Genomic DNA, 18839 nt, shown 5'->3' on the forward strand with positions numbered 1-18839 from the left:
TTTATCTATCTATCTATCTCTTTTATATGCCGACATTCATGAAACATAACATATATCATATCGGTTTACATGGAACAGGGATATTATAACATTAACAATAACGAAGAAGAAAAAGTTACAAAAAACAAGGTGTTATGGGAACTTGGGAAACTGAGAGAGCAGATGACAGAGGTTTAACACTATAAGCTTAACAAGTAAAGTACTGGAAGTGCCATGGATCACATACAGAGCACTCTATAAAATAATACATAATATAGAACTTACATACAAGAAAATAAGGGTGGCTACAGTGCAGTGCCGTGGCAGTACTGGAGGAGGATTAACAAATGGATAGGGTTGTGACTTTCCAGTCACAAGGAATTAGGAGGGGGGGAGGGGGGATTATGAGAGAGCGGATCAGGTTATGAGAAGGCTTGATGGAACAGCGAGGTCTTGAGTTTTTTCCTAAAGGCCAACAGGCAGGGTTCCTGTCTGAGGTCTGGAGGCATGGTATTCCAGATGGAAGGCCCCCACTGTGGAGAAGGCCTGTTCCCTGGTGGATATACGAAGGGTGGATTTGGAGGTGGGGGCGTGGAGGGTTCCTTTATAGGCCTCTCTTATAGGTCTTATAGAAGTGTGCAGACGTAGGTCGAGTGAGTGCTGATTGTGAATGGTCTTATGAATATATAAAACTTCAATAGGTTGCTCTACACAGTATCTATGTGAGTGATTTCATACGTTCATGTGTACAGTTTGTGTGCTTAGTGAAAACAGTTAGGTGTCCAAGTATAGTCACCATACATACATTAAACAGATTTCTGAATGTCGAAAATCTCCTGAGTTTCAATGTAATTTTAGTAAGATGCTGTACATGTTCTGTGTTGATTTTGCAGTTTAGGGCTCATCCTGTTTTGGCAAATGGATTGTGGGTAGCATATGCAGTCTGCTATTGTGGACAGTGCTGTTCTGTAACCAGTTACTTGTAAATTATCACTTTGCAGAGTAATTAACTGTCTGAGGGGGTAATTTACTGGACTGTGTTAGGGCTTTACTGCATGGTAAACAGTTTTCTGCACAGTATAAGGTACATTTTAAAAGTCATGTGCGTTTGCCGGCGTGCGCACATGGACGTGCCGATCTTATAACATGCACGCATGTTATAAAAATCAGCTGCCTGCACACACATGCGTGCATGATTTTACAGCAGTGCATGCATGTGTGATTGAATCCCGTCTCGGTTATGTAAGGGGTGGGGATTTTAGTAAGTTTTCGTGGCAACATGATAGCCCCATTTCCCTGTTCCCTCCCAGTTCAACCCTGTAAAGGAGCGAACTTCCTAAATGCACTACGTAACCTGCTTTCCTTTTACCCTACCAGCCCCAACCCCTAAAACCCCACTGACTACCCTAGATTTTTTAAATACTTACCTGAGGTCCGTAGCCGAGGTTACACAGTCGTCCAATCTCGGCGTGCACTTCTGCATGACGCTGACTTGCTTGCGCTGCCCTGGCCCACCCGTTCCCCGCCATGACTAGTCCAGACCCCACCCTGCCCCCTTTTCGTGAAACCTTCAGTATTCGCGTACCGGAAGTCTTAAAATCCACGTGGCCTGCATGCGTCTCAGTCATGCGTGTACCTCCCGGATTGGCTATGAGTAGGGCTTTTAAAATTCGCCCTTAAATGCCTTAATGCAGAAATACCACGTGGTATTTGAAATATCGCATGCTCTCTCCCACACTCAAAACCTGGCACTACATAGATATTAGAATGAGTTCATTGGCATGCAAATGCAAGCAAGTCATATAGCAGGGCTTGCCTCATAATTTACAAGCTGCGCTGATTGAAGAGGTGTAGCTAAATTTCTCTGTGAGAAGTGTAATATTAACGCACGTATCAGTGCTCAGGGACAGAGGCCTTAAAGGGACCAATGTGACTCCTGTTGCTCTTTCCTCCCCCCCTCCTTCCACTCAGCAACATGTAAGATCAGTGGGGAGGGGGCGTCTATTAAGACTTCAACCTCTCCCAACTCCCTGCCCACCGCATGAGGCAGTCAGGTTAAAAAAATAAAAAATAAAAAATTTAAGAAAATACCATTTGGTAATCCCGCCCCCCGCCTCAAAACTCCTCCCCTTATAAAGAAAATAAAAAGATATAGGTCCTCCCAACCCTTACTTCCACCCCTGTTCCCCTCTCTGGTGCCCTGGTTAACTTACAGTAAAAGCCCTCTTAGTCTGGAGTTGGAGGCTGGAGGCGCCCTCTGTGCAGATATTTTCACCCTGCCCACACACAAAGCAGGTGCAAATATCTGCACGTGCTCTGGTCCCATGGCAATTTTCAAAGAGAAATTCCTCGTGTATCTTCCCTTTCAAAGTTGGTGCAAAGCCCACAGGAGGCGACTTTCAAAAAGAGTTACACACACAAAAGTAGCATATGTCATGGCAATTTTCAAAAGTGCAACTGTGTGCGTAAAACCTTTTGACAATTCAGCCCTTTGGAGTCAATTTTCAAAGGAGTTATGCGTGTAAAAGTAGCAATTTTCGAAAACCCATTTATGGCCATAAATTTTGTTGAAAATTTACCTCCACACTACGGACTTTGCCACGGCCCCAACCCCAATCTTGTTGATTGTTATCTTCACACTGCGGATGGCCACAGCTCGAACTCCAAACCCAATCCCACAATCAAAATGAATGCCGGCCTTCTCCAGCATTTCTTTGCCCCTGTGTATTAGAGGCAGGCTAGCGTCATTTTGTTTATGTTTCGGGCCTGGAGCATAGAGTGGTGCTCCGCTAACTACCACTAGACCATCAGAACTTACTGTTAATTAATGGGAGGGGATGGGGGCCTGTATTTTTATTTTTTACAGTGGGAGGGGTTTTGAGTCAAAGGGGGCTTACCTTTCTTTCTTTTTTTTTTTTGTTTTTACCATTGGCCCCCACGGGGTGGCTAGGGATTGAGAGAAGAGGGTCTCAATAGACCCCTACAGATTTGTTTTTACTCCTCACCGGGGGGGGAGGGGGGAGTAACAGGAGCCGCATCAGCCCCTTTAAAAGATGGAGGTCCTAAGTTGTGGGGCTGCCATCACGCGTCCTTTTCTGGGATTGACTTGACTTGTGGTATTTTACTGCTGAGGAAAATTAAAGTGGCTTAGTAAACAGACCTATGTACTTTGTCAGAAAATGTAAGTTTGCAAACATAGGCGTCAAAGGTACTAACGAAGTTTGTGCTTGTTTGAAAATAGTTGAGTCTGTCTGGCTCACGGTTCCAAAGTCACACAGTGTTGAAAAGGGGGGGTGTACATGTGGGTAAGCAGGAAATATATTTATATAATACTTCTCCTTTTGTTTTCTCAACTACTGTGCCACATTTTCAAAAGTTATTAACATTTTTCTCGCAGAATAGCCAGCTGCAAATGGTTTAAATATGGCATCACATTGCTGTGGTGCAGCTCCAGCTAATCCCATGAGATCAGACTATAGCCCCATGCAAGTTTTTTATTTTCATTTTTATTTTACGAAACCTTCATTTAGTTTTCCATGGACAGACCCCACGCCCCCCTGCAGTTACTGTAACCACAAATGTAGCCCAGCCCTGCTAAATTACAGCTCTGCTTCATTTTGCCACTTGTCAGTCGGGACTTTTGCAAATAAATCAAGTAGTTTGAGATGCCAATGAGAAGAGCAATTTTCATGGGTAATGTTCATATTATGAATATCTATATTTATATCTATACATATATATCTATCTCTATACACACACACACACACACACAAACTGGTGTTACCTGTTTTGCTGCACTGTGCAAACAATTGCTTTGCAGTCTCCCTCTGCCCCCATACTCCTCTGGATTATAATGGAGCCATTCATGGGCTTTTCTTTTTTTTTTCTTTCCTAACAATAACTTTTTGTGTTCGAACAGCATTTACAGGTGCAGTTAGGATACAGTAAGACAACCAGATTTCTGGTAGGAAAATTTGGGACACTTCTCTACCATAATGCCAATAGTGGGCAAGTAATTCATTTGTGAGTAGTGTTGGTTATCTAGTAGACTGTCCCTATGGAAAACTGTAGTAATTTATTCTCAAAAAATATATCTAAAAGCATATTCTTTGAATTTTGAAACAACTATGGTAACTATCTCAACCCCAATACAAAGCCTTTGGGCTAGTGGATATGAAAACTAATTATGCACCCGAAAAATTCAAATTAGCCAACAAAATACAACTTTCATCAACATGTAAATTCTTTAAAAAAAATCAAGAATAAATGACAAAAAAAATCCCTAGTGTATATTGTGTATGGAATATAGTCCCAGTCAGAGACTTTGAACTGGGTTCCAGGATATTTTGCAGCAGGGCCAGTGTATGGGTATTAGATGCCTTAGGTGAACATTACAGCCTTGGCTCTCCCCATCCCCTGTCCCCATCACACACAATTACAAATTTAACATGAAAAGGACACTGAAAGTATAGACTTCTGAGGTAAACCAGAAAATCTAGCAAAATAGACACTTGGAACCCATATGATGTTACGCCTATTGAAATGTGTGTTGGGTATGGCCTTGACTCTCAGCTAGCCATGAATAAACCAATTTACAATTACAATATAGTAAACCTCTTATACCAAAACAGCACTAACTATCAGCAAGCAAACAGTAACAACCCTAAAAATATTACACCAGGCCCTAAAACACTAATAAACTCTTATTAGGCGTCTCTAGATCCCTACAAAAAAACTACATACTAGCAGAATACCTCACCTGACCTGGATAACACATGCTGAACAGACATAAGACCCTCACCAAATACTGAATAAAAAATTCATAAAGTATAAATGAAAGTATGCACACAAAAACTGAACTTGAAACTGCAACAAGCCAGACTCTGTGCCTTGCAACAATACAAAAACAGAAACATCAGCAGTCATCATAAAACATCAAACAATAAAAACAAGAAATATAAAACATCAATCATAACTGTAAAAGCATACTCATAAAAAGAATAAATATTTCAAAATAGCTGATGAATAACATCCAATAATTAAAAACTCATATACAATTTTTTTTAATTTCCCAAACACCAAAAAAAGTTTGAAAATAAACATCAAATAATACCTAATAAAAACTAAGGATAGAAAAAATCCCTTGATTAACAATACCAGAGGTGATTTACAGTCACCTGAGATTATTGTGGATTAGGGGAGAGAGAGTGCATAAACCCTCTCCACACTCCCTCTTTCCTATACACACACTGTTGCGTTTGGCCGACCATGGAGTAGGGCCGCAGCTGGCCACTCTTACCAAGGGCTTCGGGCGGCAGGGAAACAACTGCTGCAGCAACGACCTTTGGGCTTCAGGTGCGGCATGCCACCATGCACGATGGGACACGCTGCGCTGGGAATGCCACTCCACTGTGAAAGTGTCCCTAGACGTGCATGTGCGCTCATCTTTCTGCTATTTAAAGGGCCTATGGCGGGAAACCTCCTGTGGTGCCCAATGATGACATCACCTAGGCCTTACTACTTAAGGCCTGGCCTGACCTGCATTGGATGCCTCAGCAACAGTTAGAGCTCCTTGGAGTAGCTGGTTAGTATTCCTGACTCCAAGTTCCCGACTCCGTCTCTGCTTCCTTGTCTTGTCATCCCTTCAGATTGCTTCCTGCCTCGACTCCGATACAACTCCTCGACTTCGCCTGATCACTGCCTGCCTCAACCCCGATACGACTCCTGGACTTCCCCGATTGCCGCCTGCCTCGACCCTTGGGAAACCTTCACACTGTTTGATGCTTGCCGGACGTTGTGGATCCATCTCGGTAGCTTAGTCTCTTCCTTCATGGGAGTCTTCTCTATCAGAGACCCGCACTTAAGTCCAGCTGGCCCTGGCACCCAAGGGCTCAACCTGTGGGGAATGAGGGCTGATTTGGTGAAGGTCCCGTTGGGTCTCTGCTTCGACCAGTTCCACCTACCAATGACAAGGACCTGCAGGGCTCCTCCCTGCAGAGAGCATCAACCTTGTCTCGGTTCAAGGGTCCACCTTCACAACAGTTTTCTGAGGCAATGGACCCGGCAGATCTCTCTGGCCTCCAAGCCATCCCAGGTCTGGCTCAGAAGATCCAGCAGCAGCAATAATTCCTGGTGGCAGTGCAAGCTCGATGGAACGTCTAAGCATCCATCTTGATGCCCCCACTGCATCAACAGGAACAGGACTTCCAGTTACACCCGTAACCATGGTGGCCTCTCCCGCTGTACATCTCCCGTTACCTACTAGATATGTGGGGAACCCTAAACAGACCTTAGATACTTAAATCAGTGCTTTATGCACTTTTCTCTGTAGCCTGAACAATTTTCCAACTCTATTAAAACCACCTTTATTCTCTCTCTTCTTGACGGGAAAGCCTTAGCTGAGGCTTCCCCTCTCTGGGCATTACTGCAGGACCTACAGCTGTTTGTCAAGAACTGTAAGCAGATGTTTGATGAACCAGGTTGACTGAATACTGTTGGATTGGAACTGCTGCACCTGTGGCAAGGCCCTAGACCTCTGATGGATTATGCCATTGAGTTTTGCACTATGGCCATGGAACTAAATTGGCGAGAGGACAGTCTTTGAAGTATTTTTTTTTTTTGAAGGATTGTCTTCCCGAATTAAAGATGAGCTTGCTGCTAGAGAACTGCCCAACCCCCTAGACTCCCTTATTGATCTTGCTGGAAAGATTGATCTGCGTCTTCAACAATGGAGCCTGCAAGCTGCGAGCACCATGCAGGCAGGTACCATTGGATCCATCATTCTCGCATCCCCATACACCAGCTCCATTGATGACACCTGCTTCAACCCACTTGGAGGAGCCCATGCAGCTCGAAGTCACATCACCTTGGAGGAGAAGAATCGTCGCCATATCCAGGGCCTCTGTTTTACTGTGCAGGGAAGGGGAACCTGCTGGCACAATGCCCCGTGAAACAGGGAAACTACCGAGCCTAGGAGTCAGCAAGGAGATGTCCCTAGGCTATACTGTGCCTACTCCCCCAATGCACTCTTCCTGTAGAAATCACCTTGAAAGACTGCATATTCTCCACCCTCGCACTAGTGGACTCTGGTGCAGGGGGGTACTTCATCATGAAGGCCCTGGCAGACCATCTGAAACTACCAACAGTTACCAGGGATTTGCTGTTAATTATCTCCTCCATCTATGGGGAGCCCCTTCCGGGCCAGATCACTATGATGACTACTCCGCTCCGCACCGGTATCCTACATGTGGAGGAGATAACCTTGTTCATTCTTGAGAAAGCTATACACCCGTTCGTGTTAGGATTGCCCTGGATGCAGCTCCATTCTCCCAGTTTCGGTTGGGAAACTCTGCAGCTAACTAAGTGGGGTCCTCGCTGTCATGCCTCTTGCCTCTGTCCAGTTTGGCTCCTCTTTCTGGTCCTCCTTGCCATGACCGCAGTATGCTGATTATTTGGATGTATTTTCTAAAAAGAAGGCAGAGATCTTGCTGGAACATCAGTCATTCGATTGTGTCATGCATCAGTCTCTGGGAAGAGTATATCCCCTGTCCCTACCTGAAACCAAGGCTATGTCTCAGTACACCTAGGAGAATCTCGAGAGAGGGTTTATTTGACCATCTACGTCCCCAGCCGGGGGAGGATTCTTCTTAGTGTCCAAAAAAGATGGAACACTATAGCCATGTATAGACTACCATGATCACAAAGAAGGCCCGCTACCTTTTGCCTCTTATTTCCAAACTTCTTGATCATCTTCAAGGAGCCAGAATATTTACCAAACTTGATTTCCGGGGGGGCATACAATCTTATTCGCATTAAGGTGGGTGACGAATGGAAGACGCTTTTAACAAGCGAGATGGCCACTATGAATACCTGGTTATGCCCTTTGGTTTGTGCAATGCTCCCGCGGTATTTCAAAATATGATGAATGAGACTTTCAGGGATCTCTTGTATGTCTGTGTTGTAGTCTACCTGGATGACATCCTCATTTTCTCCAAAGATCTTCCTTCTCATCGTTGGGACGTTTGGCAGGCTTTCCAATGCCTACACTCAAACAAGTGTTGTGTCAGTCGGTTCCCGACACCCTCTCTCCGCCCTCCTTACTTCTTTGGCACCTCCCTCTTCGTCCGCGGGAAGATTGGCTGCCGTGGCGTCCTTCTGCCGAGGTCCTCCGGCGTCCCTGGCCCGGCTAGATACTGCAACCCGCCATGTTTCCTGGAGGCCTAGGGGTGCACGTGCGGCGCGGCGCGGCCCCGACTGAAGTACCGGCGATGGCGCGAACCTCGGGGGCGTCCCCCTAAGATGACGTCACCCGCGACGGATATATAAGGTCTTAGAATTTGCTAGCACATTGAGTTAGCAAGGAATGACTACGGACTCGCTTTGACTTTCCAAGCTACTCTGCCTCCTCGGACTAACCAGGGGTACCCGCTCCTCGGGGGCCTCACTCTCTCCTTTGTTTTTCAGGTGACAGTCTGGAACCGGTACTTGCTCCTCGAGGGCCCTTGTTCCCAGACTTACTCGGTACTCTCTTCTGCCTGGAAGTCATCACTGCCAACTACATCAGTGAGTTACCATAGCTCTCTCAGAGCTTTCCCTGGAACCAGGTGCTCACTCCTCGAGGGCCTATACATTCCAGCTCCTGGACTTCTATGAGACATTGTGTGAGTGTTACCATCTGGTTCAGTACATGAACTCTGCATACCCTGCCTACTCACTATATTTCAGTTTCTCTACAGCTCAGCCTCCAGGGTTCGCTATTCCAGTATCTGAGGAACTACAGCCCAGCTGGGCATTCCAGCCCACTACTGCCACCTCTGGTGGTTCAGTATACTGTCTAATAAAAGAACTAGTGTGTGTCTATCTCCAAACTCTGAGCCTGACCGGTGGTCCCCTCTCGGGATCTTTCCCCGGGGCATGGTCATCTGCCACTGGTCCAAGGATCCACCCACACCTCTCCTAAATAACAACAGATTGCTAATCCCAAGCAGACTGTTAACTCCGAACTGAACAACAAGCTGTTTGCTAAACTCGAAACGTGCATTTTTGAAAAAGAAAGTTTACCCTTCTTGGAATATATCATCTCCAGCAGTGGTTTTCGCATGGACCCTGAGAAGGTAAGATGTATTCTGAACTGGCCAAGGCCCTCCAGCCTTCGTCCACTGCAAAGATTTCTGGGGCTTTCGAACTTCTAATGACATTTTATTCCCAATTACTCCCAGATCGTTGCTCCTCTCATGGCTCTCACCAAAAAAGGCACTATTCCCAAGGACTGGCCTCTGGGTACAGTTAGCACCTTCCTTAAGTTAAAGCAAGCCTTTCTTCGTGAACCCTGCCTCCGCTATCCTGATCGTACATGCCCATTTATCCTTGAGGTGGATGCTTCCTCTGTGGGAGCAGGAGCCGTACTAAGACAGCAGTCAGATACAGGGTCCTCCCTCCGTGCATTTTTTTTCTCGAAAATTTTCCCCTGCAGAAGAAAATTATAGTATTGGGGATAAGGAATTATTAGCCATAAAAATGGCACTCGAAGAATGGTGACAGTGGCTGGAGGGAGCGCAACACTGCATCATGTTCTATACCGATCATAAAAACCTAGAACATTTCCACTTTGCCCAACATTTGAATGCCCGCCAAGCCCGGTGTCCCTGTTTTTCGTCCGCTTCGACTTCGAGATGAGATGTCGGCCGGGAACTAGGAATTCCCGGGAGGACATGTTATCACAGTCCTCCGAGGTGGAAAATACACCCGATCCACCTGGTCACATCATCCTCGCTACCACTATGTCCGTTCTGCTAGGAAAAACGGTCGTTCCACTATGTCTCTGTCAAAAGGTTTTGGAAGGTTCACACGATTATATCACACCCTGGTCGGGCCAGGACTCTCGCACTTCTCCAGCGTTGTTATTGGTGGCCCCAAATGCAAAAGGCTGTCAAGGCTTATGTAGATTCTTGCCCAACCTGCGCCCAACAAAAACTATGGTGGGATGACCTTGGAGGACTGTTATTTTTATTTATTTATTTATTTTGGACTTTTATATACTGACGTTCGTGTAAAAGCTACAGATCACATCGGTTTACAATGAAACTGTTGTCGCATGAGACCACTGTTGCCAGCCCCCAAGGAACCGTGGATCCATTTGTACACTGACTTTGTGGTGGACCTTCCCCTTTCTAATGGCTGCTATATTATCTGGGTTGTGATCGACCAATTTTCTAAAGTGGCCCACTTCATTGCCTTTCCTGGCCTACCATCCACAACTGAATTGGCAAGATTGTTTATCACCCACGTCTTCCACCTGCATGGATTACCGCAGCATATTGCCTCAGTTTGAGGAACTCAATTTATGGCCAAGTATTGCGTTCCTTATGTTGTAAATTTAACATTACGCTGGTATTTACCATGGCTGAGTACCCTCAAGCCAACGGCCAGGCAGAATGGACCAACTGCACTCTAAAAATCTTCCTCAGATCTTTCATGAATGAACAAGACAACTAGGCCACTCTTCTTCAATGGGCAGAATTTTCACACAATTCCCTTATGAATATGGCCACTGGATCTTCCCCATTTCAGATAGTATATGGGAGACAGCCAGCTCTTTCACTACCAATTCCGCTATCAGTCGCATCTCCGGCAGCCCAATTAATGGTGCAGGAACTTCAAGAATTGTGGATCCATACAGAGGCAATGATCCAGAAGGCTACCCTGAAAGCAAAAATGATAGTGGACAACCATCGACGACCCCCCCCCCCCCCCCCCCAGTTCAAGGTTGGGAATAAAGTTTGGCTAAACACCCACTGTATTTGGCTCAGAGTACCCTCTATGAGACTAGCACCATGCTACATTGGGCCTTTCTCCATTATCTGCCAAGTTGGACCCGTCACCTATCAACTACATTTTCCAACTTCCATGAAATTCCACAACATATTTCATGTTTCTCTGCTCAAGCCCCTGGTCCCATCCTGGCCTACCTGGAAGATTCCGGAACCCCCAGAGGTAGCCACAGAGGAAGATCAGCTGTACCAAGTAAGGGAGGTCTTGGATGTCTGGAGGTGGGAGTACCTAATCTCCTAGGAAGGGTCCGGTCCACAGGAGAATTCTGAATAAGAATCCTGAATAAGGATCTTAAGACATTTCATGCAACCCACCCCAAGAAGCCCTGGCCCCTGGGGAAGGGGCTTAAAGGAGGGCGTACTGTTGCACTCTGTTGACCGTGGAGTAGGGTTACGGCCAGCCGCTCTCACCAGGCGGCAAGGAAACCACCGCCGCAGCAACGACCTTCAGGCTCCAAGTGCGGCAGGGGACACACCGCACCGGAAACGCCGCTCCACTGTGTAAGCGTCCCTAGATGCTCGTGCATCTCACTGCTATCTAAAGGGCCTGCAGCGGGAAACCTCCTGTGGCACCCGATGATGATATCACCTAGGCCTTACTACTTAAGGCCCGGCGTGTCCTGCATTAGACACCTCAGCAACAGGTCGAGCTCCTTGGAGTAGCTGGTTGCATGTTCCTGACTCGTGTTCCTGACTCTGTCTCCGCTCCTTTGTCTTGCCATCCCCTTGGATTGCTTCCTGCCCCGACCCCGGTACGGCTTCTGGATGTCGCCTGATCGCCGCCTGCCTCGACTCCGGTACGACTTCTGGACTTTATCTGATTGCCGCTTGCCTCGACCCTTGGGAAATATTCACATTGTTTGTCATTTGCCAGAAGTTGTGGATCCATCTCGGCAGCCTTGGGTCTCCACTTCGACCAGTTCCGCCTAGCGACGACAAGGACCTGGAGGACTCCTCCCTGCAGGCAGCGTCAAGGGTCCACCTTCACAAACACTCTCTATAACACACACATGTTCATTCTCTTCCCTCTCACTCAGGTTTAGCCTCTCACTTTCTTCTTAGGCCTTGGGGGCGATGAAGTTCGCTAGCAGCCCTGGGATCTCGTCCCTTCAGTTGCAGGCAGGTTGAGGAGTTCTGATGACCCAGAGGGCTTTTCAGTCACTACAAGCCATGCCACTCCTCCACTCTGAGCTGCCACCCATATATGTATGTGTGTGTGTCATATATATGTTTGTATATCTGTATATATCTATTTATAGATATAGATACATTTTATCTCTCTCTCTCTCTCTCTCTCTCTCTATATATATATATATACATATATAATCACTGCTGTTTTTTGATTTTGTGCTGTTATTCCATGTTGAATAGATACTTTTCAATGTTCATAATTGTAAGTCCTTTTTTTTTTTTTTTTAACAAGGTGTTTAATAGTTCTTTTATTTGACCCCTGGAACAGAAAAGCCTCAGTTCCTTCATATGGGCGAGATCATAGACGGGATCGACATGAGAGCCGAAGTAGCAGATCTCACCAGGAACATCTTGATCCAAGGCGAGATGGAGACATCCTGCTACGGGGACAACCTGTGCCAATTTTTCAACTATGACACATTCGGAGGACACATCAAGGTGTGAGAAGATTTCAATCAAACTGAATTGCCATCCTTTCACCGAAAGGTTCCCTCTGCAAGCAGAGGAAAATTATTGGTGATTGGAATGTGCCGAGATGAACTTAAAGCAGAAGTACTACCTGTGTTTTTTAGAATGCCTGCTTGTCTGATTTTTAGCTTTCTGGTTTTGTTCCACCTTTTTAGTCTCCTTTTGTCCAAAGATGATTTATTTGTTAGCTATATGCTTGTTTGGAATAAAAGAGGTGCATATCTCTTGTATGATGGCCCTATCCCCTCCTGCCTTATTTTCATGACTCTTTCCTTGAGGGGTTGCTGTTCAGCTGGTTTTATGCTCACATTTGTAATTTAGAAGTAGTGGCAGGGTGCTAGCCTGAATTTCTGGCAGCGATTCATACAGTGATGTCTTGATTTACCAAGGTCTACTATCATGGACATTGCTAACTAGTATAAGTCTTCCTGGACTTCAGGTACTCATTTGCTCATAAAAAGAAAAAGTAAAACATTGCAAAGAAAATGATAAATCTTAGTAATATTTGCTCTGACATGCTGACTGATTGAGTGGGAGGAAAAAGGAATACATGTTGAGCTGCTTAAAGAACCTGCCAAATTCAATCCAGTTCCCTTGTCCTCCAGCCTGATAAGGAGTTGGTTTACCAGAGCTGTGAAGATTAGTTTGAGGTTTAAAGTGTGGATAATCAGATTGAGAGCCTTTTGCTATTTTAGCTTGTGAGCCTGGATTTGGGGAGGATGGAAGTCATGTGTTCAGGCATCTCTCCGTGCAAGGGCAAACTTATGCATCTCTCTACGCGTTGCAGTGCTGCTGACTCAGTGATCCTGTGAGCAAGAGTCTTGCCTCTGGACCAGAGTGGCTGTGTTTGTAGGAAGAATAGAATACATTTCACATGTTTATTGCTTCAGCCTTACCTGAGGAATCCTTTGCTGTGTAGCATTGCTTTGTACAAGAACAGATTTATTTTAGTGCTGTAGATGAAGGTAAAGGGGATCCAACAAGGCTTTGAATATTGAAACCAAATAGTATCAGAACATCTGAGTGCCAGCCACCACGCTAGAACAAATTCCTTTCTGTGAGTATAAAACAGTTGGGCTTTTAATTCCTTTAAAGAAATCATTCTTTATTTTCTGTAACCAAATGTAACCACAACACTTATATAACTATATAAGATCACAGAGCAGAACTATTACCGTTTTTCAGTAACTTTATTACAAAATCCACTTTAGTGCGGTTGCCTAGGGAATATAAACTAAAGACCTGGATCTAGAAACCAAGGAATAGCAACAGTGTATTGTGAACTGCTTTTAATATAACAAGGCCATATATTTAGATAATTTCTTTGATTTAACATATTTATTAGGATTTGAAGTAATTGCACATAATTGATTAGGTATTACACATATATAGTTTATAGCAATTGCTTTAGTGATTCAAGATAGGTACTTTTTCATAGTTTCTAAATTGGCACAACAGATCATTGACTAAAAGTCTGTACAGATTTATTTCACAAATATTACAGGCTAACTAATCCCTGATTACTTAGCATCAACCTTCTGACCTTCTTAAAATATCTGTTTCTTTCACCAGCGACTAAAGTGCTGTGCAGCTTTTCTCTCTATGTTGTCAAAGTATCCTCAGCTGGTCAGGAGTTTCATGGCTCAAGGACAGGAATTTCCGAGTTGGTGTCTGTAGGCTGGCCACAAAGAATCGGGCAGGGAGGCATCGGCCTCTGTGTAGAAATGTCAACAATGTTGTTCCTTGTCTTCAGGTTGCCAGTGGCTGCTGGTAGTGGCAAGCTGCTCTCCGTGATGGGTGGGTTGCTTTGTTTGCCCTGGCTTATCTAGTAGCTAAATTGGCATAGTGCATAATGATGATGGTCTGAGACCATTTGATTGCACAAATTATTATTATTTTTTTTATAAGAATGAAGAGTTCAATATTTGCCTAGAGATGTCTGCATGTCTTGAATGTTTACAGACGGGCAGTATCCAACCAGAGTGTAAACTCTTTGTTTCAAGCAATGCCAAAGGTAGACAGTCTGGCGACACTGCCAAATAAAGGGCCTCAGTTACTAAGCATTTTTCCCATAGACACAGAATGGGAGTAAATCAGGCCCAGAGTTTTATAACTTAGGTTGCTTTTGCAACATCTACATTTCTCAGTCTTAAACCATCGCACAGAATGTCCCTAGTGCTTTGCTGTCCTTTCTTCCATCTATTTTGGTTCAGAGAGAAAAAGCTGCATTAAAACATACTTAGAAAATGGCGACCTGAATTGCACCTACAGCCTTCTAACCACCTGCCAGGGATTTCCTAGTGAGTGAGCTGAATTTTTTTTTTTTTTTTTTTAAAGAAAAAGCAGTGATTTTAGACATCCATTCAACTTATGTTTTTAGAAGCATAAACTGTCTTATTTTTAAGTGAGCTGAAGTTTTGGACTTGGCATGAAAAGGAGAATAGAGAGGATATAGGTAAAAAAACTATGCCCTCCATGACAGGTTGGGGGTCATGTCACATCTCATTATGGGGGGCCGATGCAATAAAGTCAAGTAGAAGCGGGTTTTCGTGATGGGTCAGACTATCTTTTTTTTTTTTTTTACTTTTGTTTCTTTTATTTGTCATCCTACTTAATATATACTTAATATATTAAGTGCAAAAAAGCAGAAAAAACTGCTTTTCTGTACTGCCTCCTACTTAATATCATTTAAATTAGGGGGGTCACGAAAACAGACGCGGCGTTTATCGGCATCTGTTTTCCTGACCGGCGGACAGCCACCAAAACAGACACTGATAAACCCTGCGTCAATTTTCGTGACAGCTGTCCGTCGGTAAGGAAAACAGATGCCGCGTGTTTCTTTTATTTTTCATCCTACTTGGTAGAAAACCAATGCCGATAATATATTAAGTAGGATGAAAAATAAAAGAAACAAAGTAAAAAAAAAAAAATAGACAGTCTGACCCATCACGAAAACCGACACAGAGTTTATCGGCGATGGGTTTCTACCGGCCGACAGCCGAGTCACGAAAACAGATGACGATAAACCCGGCGACAATTTTCGTGACTGCCGTCCGCCGGTTAGGATACACTCGGCGTTTGTTTTCCTTGCCGGCAGACGGCTGTCACGAAAATTGACACAAGGTTTATCAGCGTCTGTTTTCGTGGCTGTCCGCCGGTAAGGAAAACAGACGCCGATATCTCCGCGTTTGTTTTCATGACCAGCGGACGGCAGTCATGAAAACCGATTGGATTCGCGTTAGCAAGGATGCGCTAGGGTTGACCCTAACACCTTCTTGCTAACGCGACCCCCTAATTTAAATGATATTAAGTAGGAGGCAGTAGAGAAAAGCAGTTTTTTTCTGCTTTTTTGTACTTTTTTTGATGCACTCAGCTATTAACGCCTGCTGTAGTAAGGCGTTAATAGATGACAGTTAAATGAGCGTCCGAGATGCACATTTTTTTTTTTGCACTGGGAGTGAATGCCTAATAGCCTCATTCACATGCATTTGCATGTAATGAGTGATATAAGATTCACTTCGCGTTGGATGCGCATTGAATATGTGCTAATCCCTTTATTGCATTAGGGGATTGATTAGCGCCTGACCAACTGCAGGTTAACAGTGTGCTCGGCCAAGCGCACTGTATTGCATCGGCCCCTCTGTCAGTAACAGAGTGTCCGAAAGGGAACAGGATTATTTTCCATTGCTTTATTCCTTGCAAGGCGATTTTGTTCCTTCTGTCATCCTTTTACTTAGAAGAGCAGTGCAGTTATCTTATCTGCAGTCTATTAGTCTAACAACCTCTGTATGGCGCTGCAGGCTTGCTTTTCTCAGTAAGTATAGAGATATCAATAAATTACAGGAATTTGAGCTATTTGCAATCATGTTACTGCCAAGCATCTGGAAAAAATAAATGTCAAGCCCTCTAAAAAGCCAGTCTACCTCTGGCAAATAGTGGACTTTCAGTTTTTGATTTTATATATATTTTTGCATGTGTTTTAATTTGTAGAGAACTAATCAAGAAAGCAGACTTTTTTTCCTTTTTTTAAATTCTAGATTTTGACAAACTTTACATCTGTCCACCTTTCTAATGTGGAGCTGAAGCATATGGGCCAGCAGCTAGTGGGGAGCTATCCTGTGCACTTTCACCTCTGTGGGGATGTGGATGAAACAGGGGGCTACAGTGCTGGGACCTATGTGGAGGGCCTTGCCATTCATCACAGTTTCTCCAGATGTGTCACTGTTCACGCCACAAATGGCTTGTTGGTAAGTGGAATAAACTTTGACTTGCACCATGCTTACCCCCTTCTCTTCCTCTTTCCCTCTTTCTTTCATCTTATTTGTTGCCTCATCATGCTTAGAACTTAACATTTCATGAAGGGATGAGCTGATGTGATGCTAATGCATTCAGGCCTGGTGAGACCCACTGTGTAAGCCCTGCACTTACACAGGGTGGTGGCCCTGAGAGAGCTGTGGCCTGGGAACCAGTGCCCAAGCCCATCATGCTGGAGATTGAAGTGAATCAGCCGAAGCGAGAATACTTGGCCACTGGGAGATCCCATCTTGCCTGGCAGCCCAGCTAAAGAGGAGGTCCCATGGCTGCTGAGGGATCCTTTTCCATCCAGTGGCCCATGTTCTACTAGAGAGGGAGCGCCATGTGTGTGTGTATTTGCCTAAACCATCATGTGAGAGAGAGAGAGAGTGTGTGTGTGTGTGTGTGTGTAAAAGCATGTGTGCCCAAGAGAGAGGGAGCCAGCATATCTGTGTGTGTGCCTGAGAAAGAGAGAGCCAGTGTGTGTGCGTGTGCACACAAGCAGGTATGCCTGAGAAAGAGGGAGCCAGCATATGTGTGTGTGAGAGTCTGAGAGAGAGAAGGAGTGTGTGTGCCTGAGAGGGAGCCAGCATGTGTGTGTGTGCCCGAGAAAAAGAGGGAGCCAGTATTTTGTGTGTGTGTGTGTGTGTGTGCCTGAGAAAAAAAGATAGAGAGGGATCCAGCATGTGTGTGCGCATCTGAGAGAGAGGGAGCAAGTGTGTATGTGTGTGTGTGCCTGTGAGAGAGCCGGCATTTTGTATGTGTATATATGTGTCTGTGAACATGTGAGTTTGAAAGAGGGAACGATTGTGTGTGTCTCTGTGTGAGTGTGTGTAAGTGTGAGAATGATAGCATGTGTAAATTTGAGGATGAACGTGTGTGTGTGTGTGAGAGAGGAGAAAGTTTGTGCATCTCCCTTCCCCTCCCACTAATTCATGACAATCTCAGAGTGACTGGAAGTCAAAAGTTCCTAGGTATTGAGAGTAAGCAATTTTTAAAATCCTTATTGGTTTTAATTAATCTGGTGTTATTTGATGAGTATGCTGTTTTGAAATATTTTATTGGTGTTTGGGAAATTTAAAAAATAAATTGAGTTTTCAATTATTGGATGTTATTTTCATCAACTGTTTTGAAATATTTATTATTTTTACTATTATGAGTGATGCTTTATATTTCTTGATTTTGTTGTTTGATGTTTTCTGAGGAATGCTGATGATTCTGTTTTTCTATAGTTGCATTACATAGAGAGTCCGGCTTCTTGTGGTTTCCAGTTCAGTTTTTGACTGCACTTTTCTATTTATACTTAATGGTCACTTTATTCTGTATTTGGCGAGGATCTGTCTGTGTTCTGCATGTATGACTGAGGTGAAGTATTCTGCTAACGTGTTGTTTCTTTGTAGGGATCTGTAGCAGCTTGCTTTGTTCTGATTTCGTAATAGGAAGTATACTGGTGTTTTAGATCTTCGTGTAATGTTTGCAGGGTGGCCTTTTCATAGGTAGGGTTGTAACTGTTTGAATGATGGCAGTTAGTACTGTTTTGATATAGGAAGTTTATTATATTGTAAATGTACTTCAGTTTACGCATTGCTTTTTGAGGGCCAAGCCTGCACCCAAACATGTTTTACAATAGGCCTAATACCATATGGGTTCCAAGTGTCTTTTTTTTTTTTTTTTGCAGGGTTTTCTGAGTGGCATCACAGCAGTGCATGTAAATATATATGTTGTGATATTTTTACTTCAAAATGCTGTGCTTTTGAGCTTCCTTTTTCATGCAAAATATTTTATTATAAATGTTTAATTTTAAATTTTGTGTGGAGAGGGTCATGGTGGGGGGAGGGCTGGGCACAAAGCTGTAAGGTTCACTTAGGTTGCCTAATCCCCTTGCACTGGCTCTGATTGGAAAAAAGAATACAAATTAAGTCTTAAAAAAGGGGGCTGAACAGTAATTGTTCGCATAGGGCAGCCAAAAAGCTAGCACCAGCCCTGAATACATTTGGAATGAGAGTTCTTTTCATTTTACTTGTGCTTATATGTACAGGTGGACAGGCAGGTTCAGTTAATGCCAAACCCTGTTTGGAG

General features: G+C 44.3%; 1 protein-coding gene across 5 annotated transcripts in view; it reads left to right on the plus strand.

Annotated features, from left to right (window-relative positions):
• The window catches only part of CEMIP2 (cell migration inducing hyaluronidase 2), a 217655-nt gene that overhangs the window by 74361 nt on the left and 124455 nt on the right, over positions 1–18839 (plus strand). For 4 of the 5 annotated variants that reach the window (XM_029612545.1, XM_029612563.1, XM_029612537.1 and 1 more), the window contains 2 exons: positions 12268–12437; positions 16505–16714. In XM_029612545.1, the coding sequence (XP_029468405.1) occupies positions 12268–12437; positions 16505–16714 (380 nt within the window). The remainder of the gene's footprint in view (positions 1–12267; positions 12438–16504; positions 16715–18839) is intronic. The other variant, XM_029612573.1, reaches the window with a different exon arrangement.

The sequence above is a fragment of the Rhinatrema bivittatum genome, chromosome 1 (genome assembly GCF_901001135.1).
Source record: "Rhinatrema bivittatum chromosome 1, aRhiBiv1.1, whole genome shotgun sequence".
NCBI classification, from domain to species: Eukaryota; Metazoa; Chordata; class Amphibia; order Gymnophiona; family Rhinatrematidae; genus Rhinatrema; species Rhinatrema bivittatum.